A 24,035-nucleotide genomic window follows, 5' to 3' on the forward strand; every position below is an offset into this window, starting at 1 on the left:
AGAGTCCCACATAATTCTTAGGATTTCTTCATTTTTTAAATTCTTTTATCTGATTTTTCCTCAAATAAGTTGGTGTCAAGTGCTTTATCTTCAGTCTCACTAATTCTGACTTCCATTGCCTCAATTCTGCTCCTCAAGTTATCTAATTCTGAAATTTTATTTGTTAATCTTCTGGATTTCTGTTTGCTGTCTCTCTGTGGATTCTTGCAGTCTGTTAAATTTGTCATTGTGCTCTTCTATAATCTTCTTAAGTTCCTCTGTTCCTTTGTCTGTGTGTTCCTTGGCTTGTTCTGCATTTTGCCTTATCTCCTTCCTGATTCTTGAAGAGTTCTGTATATTAATCTTTTGTCTTCTTCCTCCAGTAATTCCAAGAAGTTCTCTTCCTCTGGAAAGTTTCTTTCTTTCTTTTTTTTTTTTTAATTGTGCTTTAAATGAAAGTTTACAGTTCAAGTTATTTTCTCATATAAAGCTTTATACACACACTGCTATGTGACCCTAGTTGCACTCCCCATACTGTGAAAGCACACTCCTCATTTCCAACCCAGGTTTCCTGTGTCCATTCAACCAGCTCCTGTCCCTTTCTGCCTTCTCATCTCACTTCCAGATGGGAGCTGCCCATTTAGTCTCATATATCTACTTGAGCTAAGAAGCACACTCTTCACGAGTATCATTTTATGTTTTATATTCCAGTCTAATCTTTGTCTGAAGAGTTGGCTTCAGGAATGGCTTTAGTTTTAGGCTAACAGAGAGTCCAGGGGCCATGTCTTCTAGGGTGGAAAATTTCTTGATTCTTTGTTTTGGGCGATTGCTGAAGCCATCATAGTCTGCCTCTTTATGTGATTTGATATTGACTGTTGTCTCCAAGCCATCGATAAGTTATTATATTTATTTATTAAGTTTGCTTACTGTGTCCTAGCTTCTTGTTTTAATATGCCCAAATAGGCTGCTTATGTGAGCTAGTTTGATTATTGACACCTTTGAAGCTCTAATATTCTGTCACCAGGTGATTAGATCTGTTACTAGGTATGTGAGCTCAGGAGTCCATTTACTTTTCTTGTATGGATTCAGCTCAGGTGTCAAGATAGTCAGTCACCAAGTGTGTGGTGCAGGCTCTCACCTACAGTCCTAGATGGGCAGGGGTGGTTAGAGTGGGCACAGGTATCTGGCTGCAGTAAGGTGTCATGCACTGCGAAAGGCAGGGGGCTGACGTTTGCCTCTGAGTGCCTTGGAGGAAAGCATATCCCTGTTCCCTAGAGCATGTAGGTGGGTGGGTTTTACAGCTGGACTATGGGCACCCAGTGCTGTTGGCTGTAAGGACTGGGAAGCACCACTTATTCTTGGACCTCTGTTGCAGGTGGCTAAGTAGCGTGGGTGGAGCCATCAGTCCTCAGGCCCCTGATGTGGGTAGGTGAGGACCCTGTTTAATGGGCAGAGCAGTATCAAATGTCACAAACCTGCCACTCCACTATATAGCTGATACAATGAAGTTAGGCTTCAGGTATATACCCTGTTGTTCTGTGCTACGCTGTTGAAATGGGCCCACACAGGTCTATACAGGGGTGAAAGCCATTCAAAGTCGGTGGACCCCTTATGCCTGTGCCTAGGCAAAGGAGCTTTGCCTGCCCTGAGTTCCGGGCTTAGAGGAGCTGGCAGATTATTTTTTCCTGTTTGTTAATTTGTTCCCTCTCCAAGGCCAGGAGAATGGCTCAGGGCATGTTAGGGGTCCTACTTCCGGCCCAGTGGACGGGGCGATCACTGATGCCGGCCTGGCACCAGTGCAGAGCAGGGTGGGAGTGGGTAAATCTGAGAGAGAGTCTTCCCAAAGGGGTTGTTTTTTGATCTGTGCAGTAGGTTAAATGCATGTACTTACCTTTTGCTGATTGAGTGCCGCTTTTCACTGGCTTTGGAAGCCTGAGCAAACTCTCTGCCACTCAGTCTCCTGACGTGGAAAACACGTCCCAAATGCCACTGGTTGTTTCACTGCGCATGCTAGCTGATCCAGCCTGCAGGACGCTGGCTCCTTCCAGCTCAGGTCTAGCAACTCCTCACTGCTTCCAAACAGTCTCTCCCTACCCCTGCCACTAGTCTGATTCTTCAACTTTGCCTTTGATGTTCAGGGTTCCTAGATTGTCATATATAATTAATTCACTTGTTTTTTTGGGTCTTTGTTGTAAGAGGGACCACTGGAAGCATCTGATGACTCTGCCATCTTGGCCCCGCCTTCCCCCAAACTGTGTATTACCAACCCTGTTTATGAGGCAACAAGAGTGTGGTGCCATCTGCCAAGACTGGGGACACTGAAGAAGTCGGTTGGGTTGGGATGAGGATGATAGGTCAGCTTTGGTCAAATTAAGTTGAGGAGCCTCTGAGACATCGAAGTGGAGATGACCACAAAAGAGGATGGGCATTTAGCTCAAGAGAAGGTTAGGGTGGAAATCTCTATTGTAGAGTAATGAATATGTAGATGATAGCTGACATCGGGGGAGCCGTGAATGGAGGGCAGGAAGAGAAGAGGGTCAAAGACTGAACTCTGGGGAGCTTGCACATATGAGTGAGAGAGATCCAGAAAAGACAGTGACAGAGGAGGCGAAGGAAAAAAAAGGCATGGTCCATTGTGACAACTGCTGCCCAGAGGTTAAGTAACAAGGACTGAACAGTGTCAAATGGGTTTGACATTCAAGGGGCCAGAGCCAAATTAGGATGAAGTGGTGGGGGCAGAAGCCCAATGGAGTAGCCTGAGAATGGATGCAAGTGAAGAGAGGAGACAACAAGGAGGATTACTTTCTTTGTTCTAATAAAATAATAATTTATATATTGATTAAAATAGTTGTTGTTGTTAGGTGCTGTCTTAGTCCTCTAGTGCTGCTGTAACAGAAATACCACAAATGGATAGCTTCAATAAAGAGAAATTTATTCCCTCACAGTCTAGTACGTTACAAGTCCAAATTCAGGGTGTCGGCTCCAGAGGAAGGCTTTCTCCGTCGGCTGTGGAGGAAGTCCTTGTCATCAGTCTTCCCTTGGTCTGGGAGCATCTCAGTGCCGGAGCCTCGGGTCCAAAGGACATGCTCTGCTCCCAGCACTGCTTTCTTAGTGGTGTGAGGTCCTCCGTTCTCTGCTTTCTTCCCTTTCTTTTTATCTCTTGTAAGATAAAAGGTGGTCAAGTTCACAGCCTAGGGAAGCTCCCTTTACATTGGATCAGGGATGTGACCTTCGTAAGGGTGTTATACAGTCCCACTCTAATCCTCTTTAACATAAAATTACAATCACAAAATGGAGGACAACCACACAATATTGGGAATCATGGCCCAGCCAAATTGATACACATATTTCTGGGGGGACATAATTCAATCCATGACACGTGCCATTGAGTTGGTTCTGACTCATAGAGACCATATGTACAACAGAATGAAACACTGCCAGGTCCTGCACCATCAGCATGATCTTTGTTATGCTTGAGCCCATTGTTGCAGCCACTGTGTCAGTCCATCTCGTTGAGGGTCTTTCTCTTTTGCGCTGACCCTCTACTTTACCAAGCAGATGTTCTTCTCCAGGGACTGGTTCCTCCTGATAACATGTCCAAAGTATGTGAGATGAAGTCTCACCATCCTTGCCTCTAAGGAATATTCTGGCTGTGCTTTTTCCAAGACAGATTTGTTCATTCTTTTGACAGTCCATGGTATATTCAACATTTTTATTATAAAAAGTCAGAGAAGATTTGAAAAGTATTAAAAAAAATATTCCATTAGCCCATGAAAGATCATCACGGGTAACGTTTTTGAATTTTTTCTATGCATTTTTATTTACAGAGTTGTAATCATATCACTTATATGAAATTTATACAATTTTGTAACCTGTTTTTACCCTACTTTACATTAAAATGTAAAATTTAGCAACACTACTAATTGGGGTACTTTTGGCTGCAAGTATCAGAAAACCCAGCTAACAGTGGTTTAAACAATAAGGACAATTATCTCACATAGCAGAAGCCCAGGGCCAGGGTAATTCCAGCATTGGTTAATTCAGGGGCCCTTTTATGTCTTTGAGGAGACCTGGTGGTGCAGTGGTTAAGAGCTCAGGCTGCTAACCAAAAGGTCGGCGGTTAGAATCCACCAGCCACTCCTTGGAAACCCTATGGGGCAGCGCTGTCCTATAGGGTCACTATGAGTCGGAATCGACTCAATGGCAACAGGTTTGGGTACGAGTTTTGATGCATATTAGCAAGTAATATGTGAATGCCCATCCCCCCATATTCTTAGAAATCTTCAGAATTTTCTTATTGTTTTTAATCCTTGCTATTTTGATAGGTAACAATCATCTCATTGTTTAAATTGCATTTTCTTGATTCTTTTCAGATTTAACATTTTTTCATATTTATTAGTCATTTATACATTTATTAACTAGAGTCTTTGTGTTTTCTTATTTATTTAAGGTCTTTGTATATTAAGTGTATTAACTCTTGACAAATTTGAGGCAAATATTCTCCACAGTTTTCTTTGGCTTTTTCTTTTGTTCATGTTGTTTTATGACATATGAAAACCAAATAAAAACAAACTGGTTGCCATCGAGTCCATTCCAACTCATAGCAACCCTATAGGACAGAGTAGAACCACCCCATAGGATTTCTAAGGAGTGGCTGGTGGATCTGAACTGCCAACCTTTTTGATTAGCAGCCTAACTCTTAACTACCGTGCCACCAGAGCTCCTTATAACATATAGAAGACTTAAAAATTTTAAAGTAGCCAGATAGAGTAATTCTGTCTCTTGTTAGATCTTTAGTTGCTTTTTGCCTGAGTTCAAAAGTAATATATGCCTATTACAGAAAATTAGAAAAACACTTTTATTGCTTTTAATCTTAGAAAGTCCTCTGCTACCCAGAGAGTGAACATATATTTAATTTTCTTTTAATTTCATATAGTGTAGCTTTATATCCTTAACACGTTAGTTCACCTGCAATTTATTTGGGTGTGAAGCACAGGTCTAAATTGCTCTCTTCCAAATAGCTAATCAGTTATCCAAGCACCATGTCTTTTCAGCATCATTAATGACTAATCCTCCTGTTTCCCAGTTTCTGCCAGCTAAATTTGCAATAATGCTGCATAACAAACCAACCCAAAACTCAGAGGCATACAACAATAAGAATTCACTTCTCGCTCATGCACTTGAGGGCAGGCTGAGTTTCAGTCATCTGGGCTGGGCTGACTTCCAGGTTGTGAGTGGGGTCCAGGTCTGTCTCATGTGTTTTTCATCCTCCTTAGACCAGCAACTATCTGATGGATAAAAGTGATGGTGAACGTCATGAACACAGAAACAAGTTCAACTGCAATAGCACATTTAAGGCCTCTGCTTGTATCGTGTCTGCTAACATTCTGGTGGCCAAAGCAAATCACAAGGCCAAGCCCAACATCAATGGGATGGGGAAATATATTTCACCTCACTGAAAAGGTACATAGTCACATGGTGAAGGGTGCATTTACAGGGAGAGATGAAGAACTGAGAACTGAAATGCAATCTACAGCACCCTAAGACAGCCTTTCAGGAAACTAGGTTATACTGAGATAAAGACAGAACAGAATCTAGAAGGGGACCCAAGGTCAAGGGAGTTTTTTTTTTTATTTTTGTTTTTAAGACAGAGAGATACTTGAGTTTGCTTATAGGGTATGGTAAAGTGGTGACCAGAAGAGAAAGCACTTGACTATATGAACAAAAAGGGCTAATAGCACTTCCTCTAAATATTCATATGTTAGTAGTAAACCTTGTAGAGGGGCAAATGGCCACAGAAACTGTTTTCTTTAAGAAGGATATTTGCTGAGATAAAAGGAATTGAAGTTGAGGTTTGAGGTTTGGAATAACAACTGTGGATAATGAGAGGAGACCACAGGAAAATAAAAGCACTGCCAAGCTTTGATGTTGGGGGCCCTAGTGAGGCCTGAATTGTAATGGCCCTGATTCATATGAGATGGCGGTTTTCTCTAGCCCTGTCTATGAGGTTGGAGCAGAAAGGGTGGAATGTGGGTTGGTACAATGAGCTCAAGCACAACAACGATTATGATGATGGCAGAGGACCTGGCAGTGTTTCGTTCTGTTGTACATAGGGTCGCTATCAGTTGGAACCAACCTGATAGCACCTAACAACAGGCAGGTGTGGAGGTTGGAAGGCTAAGGGTATTGGAGGGACAAAGGGGAGAGGAAGCTGCCAGATGGTAAGTAGTTCAAGGGATTGTGCCCAAATCCTGGCTGGGAGGGAAGAAATATGGGCAGGAGGGGCTGAAGTGCTCGAAGAAAACAAATGGTTTGAGGGGCTGGAGATGGAGGACCATATGTAGTGGGGATAAAGGAGTCAAAGAGAAGGATGCTGGAGTTTAGGTTTTCAGAAGTAGAGAAGTTCCAGGTGAATCCAGGGTGTGACCATATGCATTGGCTGCTGACTTGAGGCGAAAGCTTTGGAACTGAGGTCAGGATCGGAAGCCAAGGCAGAGTTTAGAATCACCTGTGTAAAATGCAGACTCCTGGGCCCCACCCAGGCCTACTGAGTCTGAATCTCTGGAGGTGGGTGTCCAAGGGTCTGCATTTTAACAAGCTCCCTAAGTTGTTCTTAGGCCCCCTAAAGTCTGAGAACGCTGAGCTAAGATATCAAATGAGCCATGCTTGTTGGAATTACCTGATTGGCAGGAATCAGGCAAGAAGTCTAAAAAACAGATGTCTAACTCCTCAGAGAGTATGGGCTGGGTCAGAAGATGGGACTGATGCAGAGAGGTGGAAAGAAGTTTTTACATGAGGGAGGAAGGGTAATGGTCTTGACCCGGCATGGAACTAGTGCATCCCTTTCCAACCTGGAGATGCAACAGTGTAGGTGGTTGAAGGTTTCTCCTCCAGAAGATAGAACAGTGGTAGGGATGGAAGGGAATAGAAGACAGGGGTCATATTTAGTCAGAATAAGGCAGGGCGGGGGTTCTATGAGAAGGCAGAGGATGCAGGGAGGAGTTTGCAACAAAATCAGGGTTCCAGGGTGTACAGGGCAAAGGCTCAGGGGGAAGTCCACAGTGGGAAGGTGAGCTCGGGGTGGGGGCAGCTGAGCTGAGTGGTGGACAGATGATCCCACCCACCACATCTGCATTTGGTTAATTTTCCCAAATTGAACTAACTTCTCCCCCCGGTCCAACCAGATGTCTCTTTTCTTTAACATTCAAACAGCTCCAATCATCTCAGCTCCTTCATGATTGCGTCACCATCATCATCATCATCATCATCATCATCATCATCATCATCATCAATACCAGTGATTTCCTAAACAGCAACCAAATACCAAGCATCAAGCTTGATCCATGATGCAAAGATGAAGGCAGGCTCTCCACCCTAGGGATACTCCCAGGCCAGTTGGAAAGGCAGGATGCAGACACCAAGGACAGGCAGCCTGGGCTGGCAGGTGGAACAAGGGGCAGACATGAGAAGGCCCTCAGAACCTGGAAGGGAGCTTGCTCTTTGTGAGTTAAACTCTAAAACCACCACATCACAGGCAAACCTGCAGGATGGCCAGTCACCTGATCCAGGTCATTCATGGGTATCTCCAAAGAGGCAAACCTTAGCCTTGGCAGTGCTCTCTGCAAAGCTGCTCAGGGGAGGAGGTCAAGGCCAAAGATGTGGAGTGTATGAATTCCTCAGACACAACTCTTCTGAGGGGCCTGAAGGAACAGGCAGCCTTCCCTGAAACCACTAGCCACGTGCAGCAGCCAGGCTTGTTCTGACTCTCCTCACAACCAGCCTTCCTGAGTAGGGTTTGGCTTCTGCACAAGTCTCCTGCAGGGCCAAACTTGCTGATCAGCATGACATGAGAGGGTTCCAGTCTCCCGATGGTCAAAGTGCTCAGGGGCAATAGTCATTCATTCATTCATTCTTTGTGTCTATTATTCATTCATTCATTCATCAGAAATACTTAACTGAGTACCTGCTCTGTGCCAGGCACTGTGCTAGGCCCTGGGCGGACAGTGGTACAAAGACAGTCAGGTCCCTTTCCTGACCTCATGGGGCTTATGTTCCTGTGCGGGTAACAGCTGAGAAACACAAAATAGTGTCAGACTGAGAAAAGTGCTGTGACGGAAGTAAGCAGAAGCAATGTAAGTAATATAATAGAGAATGATGGGTTGGTCAGTGAAGGCCTCTCAGAAGGGTGACTTTTTTTCTTTTTTTAATTTGATGTATAACTTACGTATGGTAAAGTGCACACATCTTTAGGGTACAATTTGGTGAGTTTTTACATTTGTATGTGCCAGAGTTTCTCTGTCTCACACTACTGACGTTTTGGACTGATAATTCATTGTTGTGGGGGGACTATCCTGTGCATTGTAGGACGTTTAGAAGCTTCCCTGGCATCTATTCACTGGATGCCAGTAGTACCCCTCCCACAGCTGTGACAATTAGAAATGTCTGGAAACATTGCCAAATGTCCCCTGGGCAGGGAGGCAAAATAGCCCATTGAGAGCCACTGGTATAAGTCCATGTAATCAACCCTCAGCTCAAAATTCAGGTTGTTTCCAGCATGGAGGGGTAGCGTTTGAGCTGACAACCAAAGGATGAGAAGCTGCCACTTGGTCAAAGAAATTGGGAAGAGTGTTCCAGGTGGAGGGAACAAGAGCAAAGGCCCTAAGGTAGGCATGAGTTTGGCCCATTTGAGGAACAATGTGGCTGGTCTGTGACGACAAGGGGAAGAATGGCATCTGAGGAGGTTGAAGAGATAGGCTCAGCCCTATCAGGCAGAGCGGCTTGTGGGCTGTGGTTAGCAGTTTGACATTTCAAAGAACATTTGTATTTAATGTGTGACTGGCATCAAGCCAGAAACTGGAGATTCTAAGATGAATACATTGAATCATAGTCCCTACCCTTAAGGAAGACATGAAAGCCTTGAAGACTCTAGACTATGATAGCAAAAAATCAAACCAAACCCATTACCATCAAGTCAATTCTGACTCATAGTGACCCTATAGGACAGAGTAGAACCGCCCCCATAGGGTTTCTAAGGAGCAGCTGGTGGATTCAAACTGCTGACCTTTTTTGGTTAGTAGCCAAGCTCTTTAACACTGGGGACTCAGCACTGGGGACTCAGCCTTTAATCCAAATACCTAATCAGAGTACATCAGAGAGAGAGAGAGAGAAAATGTGTGTTTTAGGGGCCAGGTTATCTAGTCTGTCTCAGGCCAGGGCACAGGAAGGAGGGGAAAAACAAAAGTCTTGCTTCACCTGCTTCCCTCCCCAACCGTCTCCCAGCAGGAGAGAGAGTGAACTTGACTGTTTGCAGCATTTCCGTCCCTTCCGGTACTGGGCCGGGACTAGGGCTGGAGCCAAAACTAGCCCAGCCCTAGCTCCTGTGTGCCTACATTGTAGATTTCACCAGACCTGCCCTTACAGCTACTTCCATCCCACTGACCATGACAACTTCTGGAATCCATCAGGAAGGAAGGCGGGGGGTGATGTGGAAATTGAACTGGGCTTGGGAGTCTGCATACTTCAGTCCTAGTCTTGTCTCTACCACCCATTTGCTTTGTAATCTTGGTCAAGTCACCACCCCGCTAGCGTTGGTGGCCTCTTCTTGTCCTTCAGGGCATGCCTTAAATGTCACCTGCTCAGGAAGGCCCTCCCCCGACTAAATTGGTCCCCTCTACCATATCATTGCTCCTTCTGCTTGCCTCCTTTATAGCGCCACGATTTGAAATTACACACACACACACACACACACACACACACGCACACACACGTGCATGTGTATGTATGTGTATAATGTTTGCCTGTTTCTGGTTCGTCTTCCCACTAAATTCTAGAATGTAGGCTACAGGAATGCAGGGGCCGTGTGTGTCTTTGGCTCTCGCATCCTCAGAGCCTAGCACAGTGCCTGGCACTAGAAAAGTAATGTAGTGAATGACTGAATGAAAGGAAGCCCTTCCAGACGAGCTCTCTGGTTCCTTTCAGCTGAAAAAGCTCGTACGTGAAAGGATTCCCGCCAGAAGGACCACTCCAGGTCTCTCCCAGAGCTTCCTGGAGAGTGTTCGGGGTGTGGGGGGGGAAGGACTGCAATTGTCTGCTCCCTCCCAGGACTCAGGCGATTTTGCACCGGGATTAGAGCAAATCCAAAACCAGCTCCGGCCCCGCCTCCTGGCCCTCCAGCCGGGGGCGGGGCCAGGACGCCTCCTGCCTGGTGGCATTCCGGACGCGCGCCCGGCCGAGGGTGGTGAGGGGGCGGGACCGAACGCCAGGCAATGGAAGGGGCGGGGCCAGAACGTCCCCAACATCCCCCCGGCCCGTCGGCGCAGGGGGCGGGGCCCCAACCTTGCAGGTTCCCCGCGTGGGGCCAGTGCCTGACCGTTGCCTAGCAACGGCCAGCCCTGCCCCCTGGCCCGCTGCTGGCTCCTGCCCCTACACATGGCCTTACCCGGCTGGCCTGCGCTGTGGCTGTGGGTCGCCGGCTTTGGGCTGCTGATCTTCGTCCTTGTCCTGCTCGTGAGCCCCCGCGGCTGCCGCGCTCGGCGAATCCTCCGCGGCCTGCTCATGGCGCGCAGTGAGCGGCTGCTCTTCCGAATCGGGTTTGTGCAGCCGGGCTCCGGTGGGATGCCGAGTTCGAAAAGGCGGGCGCGCTGAGCAAAGGGACCAAGGGGCAGGGGCTGCGGGAGGGCTTAGGAAAGGGCATGGAGTGGGGGATCCGAGGCGAAAGAAGAGGGAGCGGAGAGGCGTCATGGAGAAGCCACTGAACTGGGGAGACTGGAGAGGGGGACAGAGGTTGAGGAAGCGAAGGAGTTGGGGGGCTGGAGAAATAGGATAGGATGGAGGAGCAGAGGAGGAATGGGGGGAGGGATGGGCCAAGGTAGCCAGGGAAGTGTGCGTGAGACGAGCTGGAGAAAAGAGCCGATGAGGGGCTAGATAGGAAGATGGAAAAGGGGGTAATTGCAGGAGCCCCGTGCCGACATGACCATTCCTGCCCGGGGCAAAGGTCCCCAGAGATCTGCCGCCCTCCCCCTAGTTGGCAGGTGCAGGACAGAAGGTCTGCCTCTTTGAAACCTCCAACTCCTTCCATGTCTCCCTGTTCCTCTTCCCACCACCCAACTCCCCACCACTCAAGGTGGGCTCTTCTCTCCCAAGCAGGAGTCCCAACCCTGTAGGTTAGTCTGTTCCTTTCCTTCTGTTGCCCCACCCTGACCAGAATCCGAAGTCCCAGGCTGTGAAATCTGACCCAAGTAGTCAGCCTGACTTGTCGAGGTTCACTGACCTCCTCTGACTTGCCTCCCGCACCTCCATCTGTACCAGACTCCCTTCCCCCCTCCCTCCTCTCTTCCTCCTCTCTCTCTTCCCCTTTCTTTCTGGGTCTAGATAACGTGGTAACCAGCTGTGTTCTGCTGCAGAGAAGCTGAGAGGCAGGGAAGGAGCCACAAGAAGACTGGCCTCCCAGGTTCCCTTCCCTTTCCCACCGCCAGTTGTCCCCCACTGGGAGAGGTGGGGTCATGGGGCTGAAGTTTAGGGACAATGATGTTGGGGATGGGAACTGTGGGGGCCCTGGCCATGGGCCAGTTTTGGGGGAGGACCTAAGCCTGGGAATCTCCTGAGTTTCAGAGAAGATATTGTGCAATTCATCCCCTCCTCCCCAGACCATCCCAGACACTCCTAGAGCTTCAGGTCTAGGATTCCACTGACACTCAGGTCTAAGAAATGGAAATATAAAGGCCTAGCGGGGGGGAAACCTGGAAAAACGTGGGGGTGGATGTGTGTGTCTTTTGGGGCATCCATATCTCTAATATCCCAAACACTGGTCATGTTCTAGACAATGCTGCAATCAATTTACTATTGCTCTACAAATGGCATAAATAATGAGATTCACAAATATTTAAATATTTTCATATTTGAGATATTAAACAGCATTTCTTCCCACAAAATTTCTGGGAATTTTACATCTTTATTTGGAGAGGAATTTTTTTAGATATACTTCTAGCTTTCAAAATTGGTAAGTTGAAGTCATACAAATAGCCTGAGGAAACAGAAAATAGAAGTGTCGGTAAGGAGCTAGAATCAGAAGTCCCGAGATCAGAATCCCCAAGGTTATACCTCAGAATCCTGAGGGGTTTTGTGTATTCCTAGAATTTGGGAGTTTTCTATCCCAAAACATGGAATTCTCAAAGAACTTTTTCAGAATTCAGTATTCCTCTGGGCTTTCCTATGTCTGGATTTCAAGATTGCCTTGGAATCAGCTTCCCAAATCTTTAGAGCAAAAGGGCGTGCCTGGAATCAGAATTCCAGACCTGCCCCTGTATGATCTGGGAAACAATCAGTCCAGTCCCTTTGGGGAGGGGCTGCTTGCTGGCAGGAGGGAGAGTGGGGGTTATCAGGAAATGGGATGGGGAAATAGGCAGGTGTTGATGCTGTGGGGGTGCCCACAGGGCCTTCAGGAAGGATGGAGAGGGAGGGGGACGGGATGGGGACAGGACATGATGGGGGGGGGGGCAGATGCATGGGCATGCTCCGTCCTGAAGGTACAGCTGGGATGACTACAAATCAAAGTTTCTATTGGAGGCCAGAAAGCAGATGATGGGAATACTAAGCAACGGCTGGGAGAGAAGATGTTGTTCATTAATAATAATAATCACTGGTATTTGACTGTTTAATAACAAGCTTTCCTCAAATACTGTATAACCACAATTGCCTTGGGATGGGGTTGGCTGACCAGAATGAATGGAGAGTAGATCAGAGCTAACTTGAGGATGCATGCATTTGGGGGCTCTGCAGGGTCTGGGAGACAGTGTAAGCACATAGGGTGCAGGGTCAGACAAACCTGCTTTTGAATCCATGTTATTGCTAAGTAGCCATGGACCTGGGACAAGTCACTCAACCTCTCTGTGCCTCGGTTGTCTGCACCTGTAAAACGGGGATAGTGATAGTGTCTACTTCACAGGGCTCCACTGAGGATCAACTGAAATTGTTCATGTAAGTGCACAAGGCCTGGCTCATAGTGAGCGCTCAGGAAATGTTAGCAATTGCTCATTCTGTAGCATAGGGATGTGGGGAGGGGGAGGCTCCAGCCAGGCTCCTTCTGGAGCTTCTTTAGGTACTTCCAAAGCCCATCCTCCCCACCTACCCATCAGGGAATCCCACATCCCTTCATTCGTTCAGTGAACACCTAACTGCCCTGGGTCGGGACTGTGAGATCGCAGATGTGAGCAGGGTCTGGCTGCTATTCTTAAGGAGTAGGGGAAAGGGGAGCATGTGAACAGGTCTAAACAGGGCCCCAAACACTCTGTGGCAGGGACCAGGGTGTGGCAAGTTGCCCTAGAGTGATAGAGTGTGCCTAAGGAGTCTGGAACTCTCCTCTGTGTGCACCCTGCTTCATGCCTCAGTTTCCCTTTTGTTTCTTGGCTTTCTCAGTAGTAGTTGAGGGGGTTTTACAGATGAGGTCCTGAGGAAAGCCTCCGTCTTCAGAGTGGAGGTGAGGGGGAACAAGGCTGGGCTGGTGCAGGGCTCAGAATGTCTGGCAAAGCTGAGGAAGTGGACAGCAGCCAGCCTTTGGAGGTGGGCAACCCTAGGCTTTGGAGGTGACGAAGCCCTCCCTCCCTGAGCAAGCCCCTTCTCCACCCCTAGGCTTACAGGATCTTTCTTGACCCTTCTGACCCAAGTAAAACCAACTGCCCCTGGAACAGGCCTTGCTTTTTCCACTTCTGCAAGATGAAACGGGCCAACGAGGCCTACTGGCTTGATTTCAAGAGGTGGCAAGAATTCGGACCTAATGGTCCTTGAGTGAGTGGCCCACCTACTCATAGCCCAAGTGGAGGGTAGGCAGTAGCAGTGAGCTGGGCCACCCACCACACAGCCTGGCAGAAACAGGGAGGGGAACAGGGTCCACTTCTTTCCTGCAGGCCTCTGGGATCTTGGAGAGATCCAGCCCAGGCCTCTACCCCAGCCTCGCAGCCTCCTTGCTCTCCCCACTGATCCAGCTTCCCCTCTGCTCCCTGGTTAGTTTTCCAAACCACAGCTCTGAGTACTTTCCCCTGTTCCCCAAGCCACATTGCCTAGAGAATGGAGTTCACACCCCTCACCCAGACCTGCCTAATTCCATCTTCCCAGGCCCTGATCTCTTTCTGTACCTCTGTCTGGGGGCTTGTCAAACCTTCCTCTCTACATCTCTACCTGTCAAATTGTCTTGCATCCTCAAAGCTCACCTTCAAAATATATTTAAATCTGAACACTTCTCCCCACCTCCACGGCTACCACCCTGGGCCAAGCCACCATCATGTCTCACCTGGTCAGCTGTAACAGCCTCCCAGTTGACTGCTTCCTTCTGCCTCTGTACCCCAGAAGTACTCTCTACACAGCAACCAGAGTGAAACTGTTAAGATTAAGTCAGAACATGTCACTTTTCTGCTCGAACATTTCCGGCAGTTTCCTATCTCTCTCACAGAGTCAAAGTCCATTCAAAGAATGGCTTAAAGGTCCTATGCGACCTCCCCCTGCCCATCCCCCACCTCATGTTTTATAGCGCTTCACTTTGCTCATTCTGCCTCTGTGACACAGCCTTCTTGGCTGTTCCTCCAAGATGATTCCACTTCCAGGCCTTTGACTTGCTGTTCTCTTGCTTGAGAACCCTCTTCCTTACTGCTGCCTTACTTCCTTCAAGTCTCTGCTCAAATTTCACCTTGTTAGAGAGGCCTGCCCTGGCCACCCTATATAAAAGTAATAACACTTTACCCCTGTACTCCCTATCGTCTCTACCCTACTCTATTGTTCTTTGTAGTATTATATGTTTACTTGTCTATTAGTTTATTGTTTTGTCTCCCCCAACTAGAATATGAGCAACGTGAGGGAAGAAACTTTGTTCACTACTGTATCCCTGCTTCTGGAATAGTGCCTGGTACATAGTTGGCCCTTACTCAATGTTTTTTGAATGAATGAATGAAAAGCTTGGCTCAGATGCCGTCTCCTCCATGAATCCTATACAGGCTCCCTGGTCAAAATGGATTGACCTCTGCTTCCAGAGTGAGCCCCAGCACCGGCTTCTGCATATTCTTGCTTGCTCTTGAGTTAGGTGTTCTCAGGTCTGACTCCCTGGCTGGACTCCCACAGGCCTAACCCAGGGAGCAGGATTGAATTAAGAGGGCCTGGAGTTGGGGGGAGGGAGAGGAGGGAGAGCGAGAAGAAACAAACCAAAACAAACAAACAAAAAATACCCAGAGGCCTTGCTCGGGTTGGTGGCCTAGGGTTACAGGGAAGAAGACAGAACTAGTCCAGGCTTCCTGGCCAGGACTGAGGCATAGCAGAGAGGTTGGCCACTCTTTCCTGGCCTCTGGTGCTACTCAAGGGCCCTCAGCAGCCATTTTTCCTCCCTCTCTCTGCTAAAAAACAGGCCTCCCCTGGAGGAAGCTGCACAGGCCCTGTGATTCCCAGGGGCAGGCCTGCTCTGACCACATGAAAACCCTGCCCTTCTTCTGGGTATAGGGATGTGTCGTTCCCCACCCCCACCCCCAATATTCTGGCAGCTTCAGGAAACTATCACCCACCAGGGCCTGTTCTTCTGTCTCATTATCTTCTTTAGTTTCCTCAGTTTTGAGAAAGCACGAAACATGGAGCCATTCTCTTTGTTCCTAAGGGACCGTGGAGCAGTCCCCAGCTCCAGTAGAACTCTGTGTCCTGGTGGCCCTCCAGTCCTCAGACAGGCATTTCTGGGTTTGGTTTCATAAAGAGTGCCCTGTCATTGGTCAGATGCAAAGCCTGCACAGCCGGGAAAGGAGAACCAAAACACTCCCTGACCAGAGGCCTCACCAGCCTGGGCTTGCCTGTTGGGTTTCAGTGGAGTCCAGAGCCATTTAGGGAGCTTCAGAGGGAGAGTGACCTTAGCAATAAGGGCTTTCCAGCTAATTCTGTTTGATGCAGAGCCCCCTTTATCCTGTCCCGGCTGGCCTGAAGCTGGGCCCAAAGGCCTAGCTCAGATGGACACTTGAAAGCCCTCAGCCTTCTGGGGCTGCCGAGGATGGGCAAACTGCCCAGGAAGGAGGGGAGGAAGAAGAGCTCTGTTGTGTGTTCTCCACTGTGTGCCACAGAGAGGGGGTGTGTGGGCAGAGAGCTGTGTCTGACTGCCCCCAGCTGTTTGTCCCACACAGCCTCCCTTGGGGCTAGAGGTTCAGACTTAGATACCAGAGAAGCCGCGCTGCGGTTCAGTGAGGCGAGGAGTGAATAGGGCTCCCTGACCCCACACTGGTGTGGCTGGTACTGTGTGGGCTGCCGGCACCCCACAAGGAGGGCTCTCAGGCCGGCTGCAAGGGATCTCCCCGGTTGGCTGCCACCCCCCACACCTACCCTTGCCTGCCCCAAAGAAAAGTGGTTTTTCTGTCGCCCACTTGGGTCCCAGAAGACCAGCCAGGAAGCTCTGTTTTCTTTTTGGTGAAGTGTTAGTGAGTAGTTCAGGGCCCCAGAACTGCTGAGTCAGAGTCCAGGAAGGGGGTAGGGATGGAGAGGAGAAGGTCAGAATCTTCTTGTTTAATCAACACCCCCAGACAGTTCCAGTGCAGGTGGTCTGAGGTCCACCTTTGAGAAGCACTGCCCTAGATCCCAGCTTTGTGACCACGCCTGGGAACCTTGCAGCAGAGAATTTGAATCCCATGTCTGGCCTGGGGCGACAATGTCATCTTGTAAGTCACATGACCTTTCTGAGTCTCAGCTGCTCTTTTAGAGAAAGGGAATGCTTAGTTTTACAGAGAGGGCAGCTGAGGCTTGGGCAGTGAGTAAGAATGCCCCCACACCCTAGACCAGACTTCCTGCTTCTTGCCTCCAGCAATAGAAGAAAGGAAGTTGTACATCTGGTAACTGCCAGGAAACCCGAGGCCTGTTGTATGGGGTGTGATGTCCCAGCTGGTCTGGGGGTAGAGGGGGGCTAGGAGATAGAAAGACACAGGTTCTTCTCAATTACTCTTCCACCTTCCTGTTTTCCCTTCTGGGGTCTGTTCTTCCCTAGATTCTCTTCACCATCTGGCTCATGATGCTACCCATGGAACCATCAATCTATTCCTAATCCAGGATTAGGAATCACAGAGCTAGATTTGGAAGGGATCTTCAAGATTATCTAATTCAAGTGTCTCATCCTGAGGTCCACAGTCTCTTAACCTCTGTAGTTGTCTGCAAAATGTTACATGTGTAATGTGGTCCAGGAGGAGGATCCATAGCATTTATGAGATTCTCCAAGAAGTTCATGACCCAAAGAGGCTAACGCCAGTGCTCCACAAAGCCCTGGGGGCTGAATTCTAGGCTGCATGTCTGGGTCATTGTAAGTCAGCATATCATTTTTCTCGGAAAAGGCCCTCAAAGGAGTTGATCTGCCCCAAAATAGTTTAGGTCCATTCATCTCATCCTGCTCCCTCATTTGGGGTTTGGGGAGAATTTCAGTAGTTGAGAGTGTGAACTCCAGGGTCAGGCTGCCTGCGGATGAATCTCTGCTCCACCACTATGTAAGCTATGATCCTGAGCACATCACCTCTTGCCTCTCTGGGCCTCCCTGTCTGTAAAATGGAGATAATGATAATAGTACCTGCCTTGGGGGTATTCTGAGGATGACTTGATTTTACTGATGGGAGGCACTGAGTTTAGGGCCTGCTCACAGGAATGAGCAAGAAAAGCCGTTGTAATGATAATTGTTATGAAAGATGAGGAAAATGGGTTCTAGAGAGGTGGAGTGACCTGCCGAAGGTGCTGTAACCTGTCTGGGGCGGAGGATGGACTGTAAAACAGCTCTGCAGAGCCCGGTCTTGTGCTCCTTCCACCTCCTCCCTCTTCCCTCCTTTTTCTCTCCTTCCTGGATCAGAGGGCCCTGGTCCAGACTTCCAGTTGCCGTTGAGTCAATTCCAACTCATGGTGACCCTATGTATGTAGAGTAGAACTGCTTCTTAGGGTTTTCATGGCTGTGACCTTTCAGAAGCAAGTTGCAGGCCTTTCTTCTCAGGAACGTCTGGGTGGGTTTGAACCACCAGCCTTTCGGTTAGTAGCCCAGCGCTTAACCATTTGTACTATGCAAGGACTCCTGTGTCCAGACCTCAGGGCAGGGGAAATTGGGGCAGTGTGTCCAGTGACACAGCCCCACCCATGCCCCTGGGCCTAGGTGACCTGCTTAGCAGAGCACCCTGCTTGGCCAGATCTGTGGGTACAGCCAAAAGAGGAGAGGGGAGAGAAGAAGCAGAGGAAGCTGAAAATTGGGCAAGACGCCCCACAGGGCTTCGCTGGACCTCCCCGCCTTGGCATGGCACGGACCACACAGTTGACAGTTCACTTTCCTGTCTCTTTAACATCTGCGTCCTGGCCCTCTGCCCACAGCCCGGCCTTTCCTAGTCACTAAGCCAGCGTTATTGACGAGTGCTGTACTACTGCTGGGAGGATCCCAGGGGAGATGCAGAGGAGCCAGGTGAGGAGCAGGTGGGACGTGGCCAGCACTGTCTGCCTGCCCTGGGTGAGGTGCTGATCCTGGCACCTGGGTTGTTGCTGTTTTTAGCTGCCCTTGAGTCGGGGCCTGGGCCCCTGCCACTGAGGAGCTCAGCTTCTTGTGGGAGGCAGGAAGGGGGAGACTGAGTGTTCTAGACAGAGCAGAGGGAAGGCTTTCTGCTGGGGTCACCAGGGGCTATATCTCAGAGGAGATGGTCGGAGCTGAGCCCCGAAGGATGGGTAGGATTCCAGTAAGTACAGGAGACCTGGAGGGCAGAAAGGAGGATATTCCAGGCAAAGAGAACACAGGAGCAGAGGCAGGGAGTGAGGGCAGTAGGTGAAAGTTTACAGAGCAAATTAGTTTCCCATGCAACAATTTATACACAGCTTGTTTCGTAACATTGGTTGCAAACCCCTGAATGTGCCAGCACTCTCCCACCTGTCTCTCTGGGTTCCCTGTGTCCCTTTGCCCAGCTTTCCTACCCCCACTGTCCTTCTGAACTGTGCTTTTGGGAAAATGCTGCCTTTTAGGTCTCGTAGAGTTGATTGTTCTGAGGTGTACATTCCTCACTGGTGTTCTTGTTCATTTCATAGGCCTATCTATTGTATGGCTATAATGTGATCTCCAGGAGTGATTTTAGTTCCCAGTTTGAAGGATGTCTAAGGGCCGTAGTCTCGGGCGTTCCGCCAGTCTCTATCAGACCAGTACATCTGATCTTATTGAATGAGTTTGAATTTTGTTCTACGTTTCTCTCCTACTCTGTCCATGACCTACTATTGTGGTCCCAGTCAGAGCAGTCTGTAGTGGTAGCTGGGTACCATCTAGTTCTTCTGGTCTCGGGCTAGTGGAAGCCATGGTTCATGTGGTCCATTAGTCTGTAGTTTTCAAATTTTAATGAGTTATTTTAGGCGTTCAAAAAAGGATAGATAATATGACAACCACCACCACTACCCAGCTTAAGAAATAAAGTATGGCAGGTACTGTGGAAGCCCATGGGCCACCTCCTCAAGTCCACGCCCTCCCCTACCTCCTGAGATAGTACTGCTGAACTGGATGTTGATCATTCTCTCAGCAGCATTTATTCTTTTACCACGTATCTGTGTCCCTAAACAATATCCACGATGGTTTTGAATGCTTTTGCATCTTTAGTAAGTATTGTTGGATTATATATTCCCTCTGCATTACATCTTTTAGCTTCACTTAGGTGTTTGAGTTTAGTGCATGTTGTGACCTGTTGCTCTAAATCATTTGTTTTCCTGGTTGCACAGTTTTCCACCGTCTGAAGATGTCACAGTTTATTTATTCATTTTGCTGTTGATGGACATTTAGGGGGTTTCCACTTTTTCATTCTTGGGAGCACAGGGTTTTCATTAGGAAAGGAAGAGGCAGAGTCTTGCTTTGGTTCTAGTTCACGGAAGGCCTGACTGGGGGAGTTGGACACTCTCCCATAAGCAGTGGGAGCCACAGAAGGCTCTTCAGTAGGAGCGAGACTCAGTCAAATGTGGTGCGTTAGGAACTTACATTTTAGCCAGTAGTTTACAGTTTGGATTGGAGGCAGAGAGCTGGGGGGAGGAGGCTTCTGTAAGAGCCTAGGTAAGAGCTGCGAGGGCCTGTTCCCAGGAAGAGCCTGTGTGGTTGGGCTGGGGGACCCTGCGTTGGTCACTTTACCAGGGAGAGAGTTTAATGGGGGTTCATGCTGTGTAACTGGGAGAATGTCAGGACCTTTCCCAGAAAGCGATGGAGCAGAACAAGAGCTGGTAAGGGTAGTTTTGGACCCTGCTTACTGTGATGCAGCTGGCAGGCAGATGAAGAAGGAGCTCAGCAACTAGAGTCATGTGGAAGGCATAGTCAGGGAGGGGATGGCTGTGGGGAGAGTGTCCCAGCATCACTGGGTCCTCAGGCCCCTCCCCCTGTTTCCAGGCACAGCAAGGTCCCCACCTGTCCTTCCCTCTGTCCCCAAGCCGGGCACCCCTGCCTCCAAATTGGATCTCAGGTTCCACGTCCATCCCCATCTTTCTCCAAATCCAACACCCCCTCGAGTCCAGGCCCCTTATCTCCCACCTGGATGACTCAGTAGCCTCCTGCCATCTTCACTCTCGCACCTTTCACTGTATCCTCCACACAACAGCCAAGTGAGCTTTCAAAAATGGAAGTCAGATCATGTGCTTCCCCGCTTTGAAACCTGCCAGTAATTTTCCACACCTCTCACCAAGGCCTACAAGGCCCTCCAGACCTGCCCCTGTCCACCTAGCTGACCCTTTCTCTGCCTCCCAACCCTGCCTAGAGACTCAGAGCCTCCCTGGAAGTTCCTAGAACATGCCACACTCCTGCCCACCTGGGGCCTCGGTACTGACTACCCAGAACAGTCTTCACGCTGGCTCCTTCTTATCTTACAGTGTCCACTCAAATGTTGCCCTCCGAGAGAAGACTTCCCTGACCACCCTGTCTACAATAAGGCCTTCTTCCCTCCCAGCTCTTCCAGCTCCAGCTCTAGTTCAGTGGGTTGATAGTTGATTTGTTTTCTGGTTTACTGTCTTTTGGCCCCTCCTCTCACTGCAAGATAAGCACCCCGAAGGCGAGGACCTGTATCTCTTGTTCTCTGCTCCCTCCTCCGTGACCAGCATGAGCAGTGAACATTTGCTAAATAAAGCAAATGAAAAAGAGAAACCTTATTTATTCTCAGGACACAGTCCCTGTTCTCATGGATCTTTGTCCCCCCTCTTTGTTGGGAGACAAAACCAAAGCACATGTACTGAGCATCCAACAGTGGAGGGCACTGAACATTTATCAGTTCTCTCCAGATGTGCACAACCTCAATCTGGCAGCTGTGAGGGGTGCAGGCTGAATTTGGGAAAGAAACAACAGATGCTGAACACCTTTCACCTGCCAGGACCTCAACTGAGTGCTTTACATTTTTATCTTGTGTGTGTGTGTTTTAAACGGGAAAATAACTTTATTTCATTTGGTGGGTGGGCAGGCGTCGAGGCTAAGAACTTGTGGAACTGCTTCTTGGTACCAGTGGCCTTCACGACCTTGAACACATTGAAGTGCATGGTTTTGCTCAGGGGCCGGCACTCGCTCGCCGTGATGATGTCGGCAATCTGGATGTCCCTGAAGCAGGGAGACAAGTGCACGGATATGTTCTCAAAGCAATTGTACTTGCAGATATAGTGGAGGTAGTCACGGTGGATGACAGTGGTCCTTCTGTCATCAAGTCATCAAGTGCATCTTTATCTTGATCACCACGCCACACAGACTGCACGCTGGGATGGAGATATTACCAGTGAAGGGGCATATCTTGTCAATGTAGGTGCCCTCAGTGGCCTCCTTGGCATCTTGAAGCCCAGACCGATGTTCTTGTAGTAACACGGGAGCTTCTCCTTGGCAGTTTCTCCAAGCTGATCCCTCTTCTTGTTTTGGAAGACGGTCAGCTGCTGTGGGTAGGCATGCTTGGTCTGAATGTCTTCCATCTTCCTGGCCACTTGGGAAGAAGAGCTTTATCTTGTTTTATGTCGTTTCACCTTCACACTGTCCTGCAGGGGTAAGTCATGGTATTGCCATTTTATAGATGGGGAACCTGATGTGTGAACCAATGACTTGCCCAAGTTCACAGACCTAGGAGAGTCCAAGCCACAACTGGAGCCCAGATCTTTCTGTTGCCAGAACCCCAGCACCATCCATAAGCTGATATAGGGAGAAAGGAATTCAAGTACAGGACTCTGGGCATGTGTGTGAGGTGGGTGTCAGGGCACAGAGAAAAGGGTGATTTTATTTATTTATTTTAATTTTTTAACTTTTCATTTTGGGATAACTTCAGGCTTACAAAAATAAAACAAAGAATTCCCATATACCCTTCACCCAGCTCCCCCGAATATTAACATCTTTCATAACTCTACCATAGTTATAAAAACCAAGAAATGAACATCAATACAATACTATTCACTATTCTCCGGACTTCATTCAAAGTTCTCCAGTTGTCCCACTATTGCCTGGTCCAGAATCCAATCCAGGATCCCACATTGCATTTAGTCTCCTTAGTTTCTTCCTGTCTGGGACAGTTCCCCAGGCTTTCTTTGTCTTTTAAGATCTGACAGTTTTGGAGAGTGCTGGCTAGGTATCTTGTAAAGTATCCTTCATTTTGGATGTAGTCTTAGTTGTCTAGTGCTACTATAACAGAAATACAACAAGTGGATGGCTTTAACAAACAGAAATTTATTCTCTCAAAGTTTAGGAAGCTAGAAGTCCAAATTTAGGGCACCAGCACTAGGGAAAGGCTTTGTCTCTCTGTCAGCTCTAAGGGAAGGTCCTTGTCATCAATCTTCCCGTGGTCTAAGAGCTTCTCAGCACAGGGACCCCAGGTCCAAAGGGCACACTCCACTCCTGGCTGTTCTTGCTTTGTGGTAATGAGGTCCCTCCCCTGTCTGCTCGCTTCTCTCTTTTATATCTCAAAAGAGATTGACTCAAGATACAAGCTAATCCTTTAGACTGAGTCCTGCCTCCATTGACATAACTGCCTCTAATCCTGCCTCATTAACATCATAGAAGTTAGGATTTACAACACATAGGATAATTACATCAGATCACAAAATGGAGGACACCCACACAATACTGGGAATCGTGGCCTAGCCAAGTTGACACATTTCTGGGGGACACAATTCAATCCATAGCAGATGTATCTGCTGTTTTCTCATGAATAAATTATGGTTATGCATTTTTGGCACAAACACCATAGAAGTGATATTATACCCTCCTCAGTGCATCAGATCAAGAAGCAAGTGATGTCTACATGTCATTACTGGAGAGGTTAACTTCCGTCACTTGGTTAAGGTAGAGCCTGGCAGGCCTCTCCACTCCCTTTGTAATTAGTGAGTATCTTGTGGGGGCAGATATTTTGAGACTATGCAAATATCCTCTTTCCTAACACGTTTGGGTGATTTGGCCAAGGTATCCAGGTGGTTAAGAGCTACAACTGCTAACCAAAAAAAAGGTCAGCAGTTCAAATCCACCAGCTGCTCCTTGGAAACCCCATGGGGCAGTTCTGCTCTGTCCTATGGGATAGCTGTGAGTCAGAATCGACTCGACAGCAATGGGTTTTGGTTTGATCCAGGTGGTAGATTGAGCTCCTGTGTTTTAGAAACTCTCAGTCTTACTTGTGTGTTCAGAGCAGGGTGAGAGGAGAGAAACTGAGATGGTCAAGGAAGGCTTCTTGGAGGAGGGGCAGAATCTAGAGAAGGCAAAGGAAGGCATTCCAGGAAGACAACCGCCCAGGGGAGGCCATGGAGGCAGGGATATCCTGGTGCTGGTGTCCCTCCACCTGTGCACCAGATTCCCGGGGCATCCCACCTTTAGGGGTTCTGCCCCATCTCAGCCTCAGAACTAAATCATTTCTACCAAATTCTCATGGAAACCTGCTTGGTTTTGACCAAATTGTTTGCAGATAAATCAGCTAGCTCTTCCCTAAGAGGCCTAAGGAGCAGCTGCCCCTGCCCCCACCCCCATAGCCTCTTACAGTAAATCCCTGTAGAGATTTGGGGTCCATCCTTCATGTCCCCCAACCTCGACTTTTCTGTCTTAGACTCAGCCAGAATCCCTTCCCCTTTTCACGTATAAC

At 48.4% G+C, this 24,035-nt stretch overlaps 1 protein-coding gene and 1 pseudogene across 2 annotated transcripts in view; one reads left to right on the forward strand and one right to left on the reverse strand.

The window, feature by feature from the left end:
- The window catches only part of PNKD (PNKD metallo-beta-lactamase domain containing), a 98,966-nt gene that overhangs the window by 67,412 nt on the left and 7,519 nt on the right, over window positions 1–24,035 (forward strand). The window contains exon 1 of one of the 2 annotated variants that reach the window (XM_004376309.1): window positions 10,408–10,568. The exons of the other annotated variant lie outside the window; for it this stretch is intronic. Coding sequence (XP_004376366.1) covers window positions 10,408–10,568 — 161 coding nt within the window. Of the gene's footprint in view, window positions 1–10,407; window positions 10,569–24,035 lie in introns of those variants that run through there. 2 annotated transcript variants of the gene reach the window in all.
- Window positions 18,620–21,894, reverse strand: LOC105756268 (40S ribosomal protein S11-like; annotated as a pseudogene).

Source organism: Trichechus manatus, unplaced genomic scaffold (genome assembly GCF_000243295.1).
Source record: "Trichechus manatus latirostris isolate Lorelei unplaced genomic scaffold, TriManLat1.0 scaffold00041, whole genome shotgun sequence".
Lineage (NCBI taxonomy): Eukaryota > Metazoa > Chordata > Mammalia > Sirenia > Trichechidae > Trichechus > Trichechus manatus.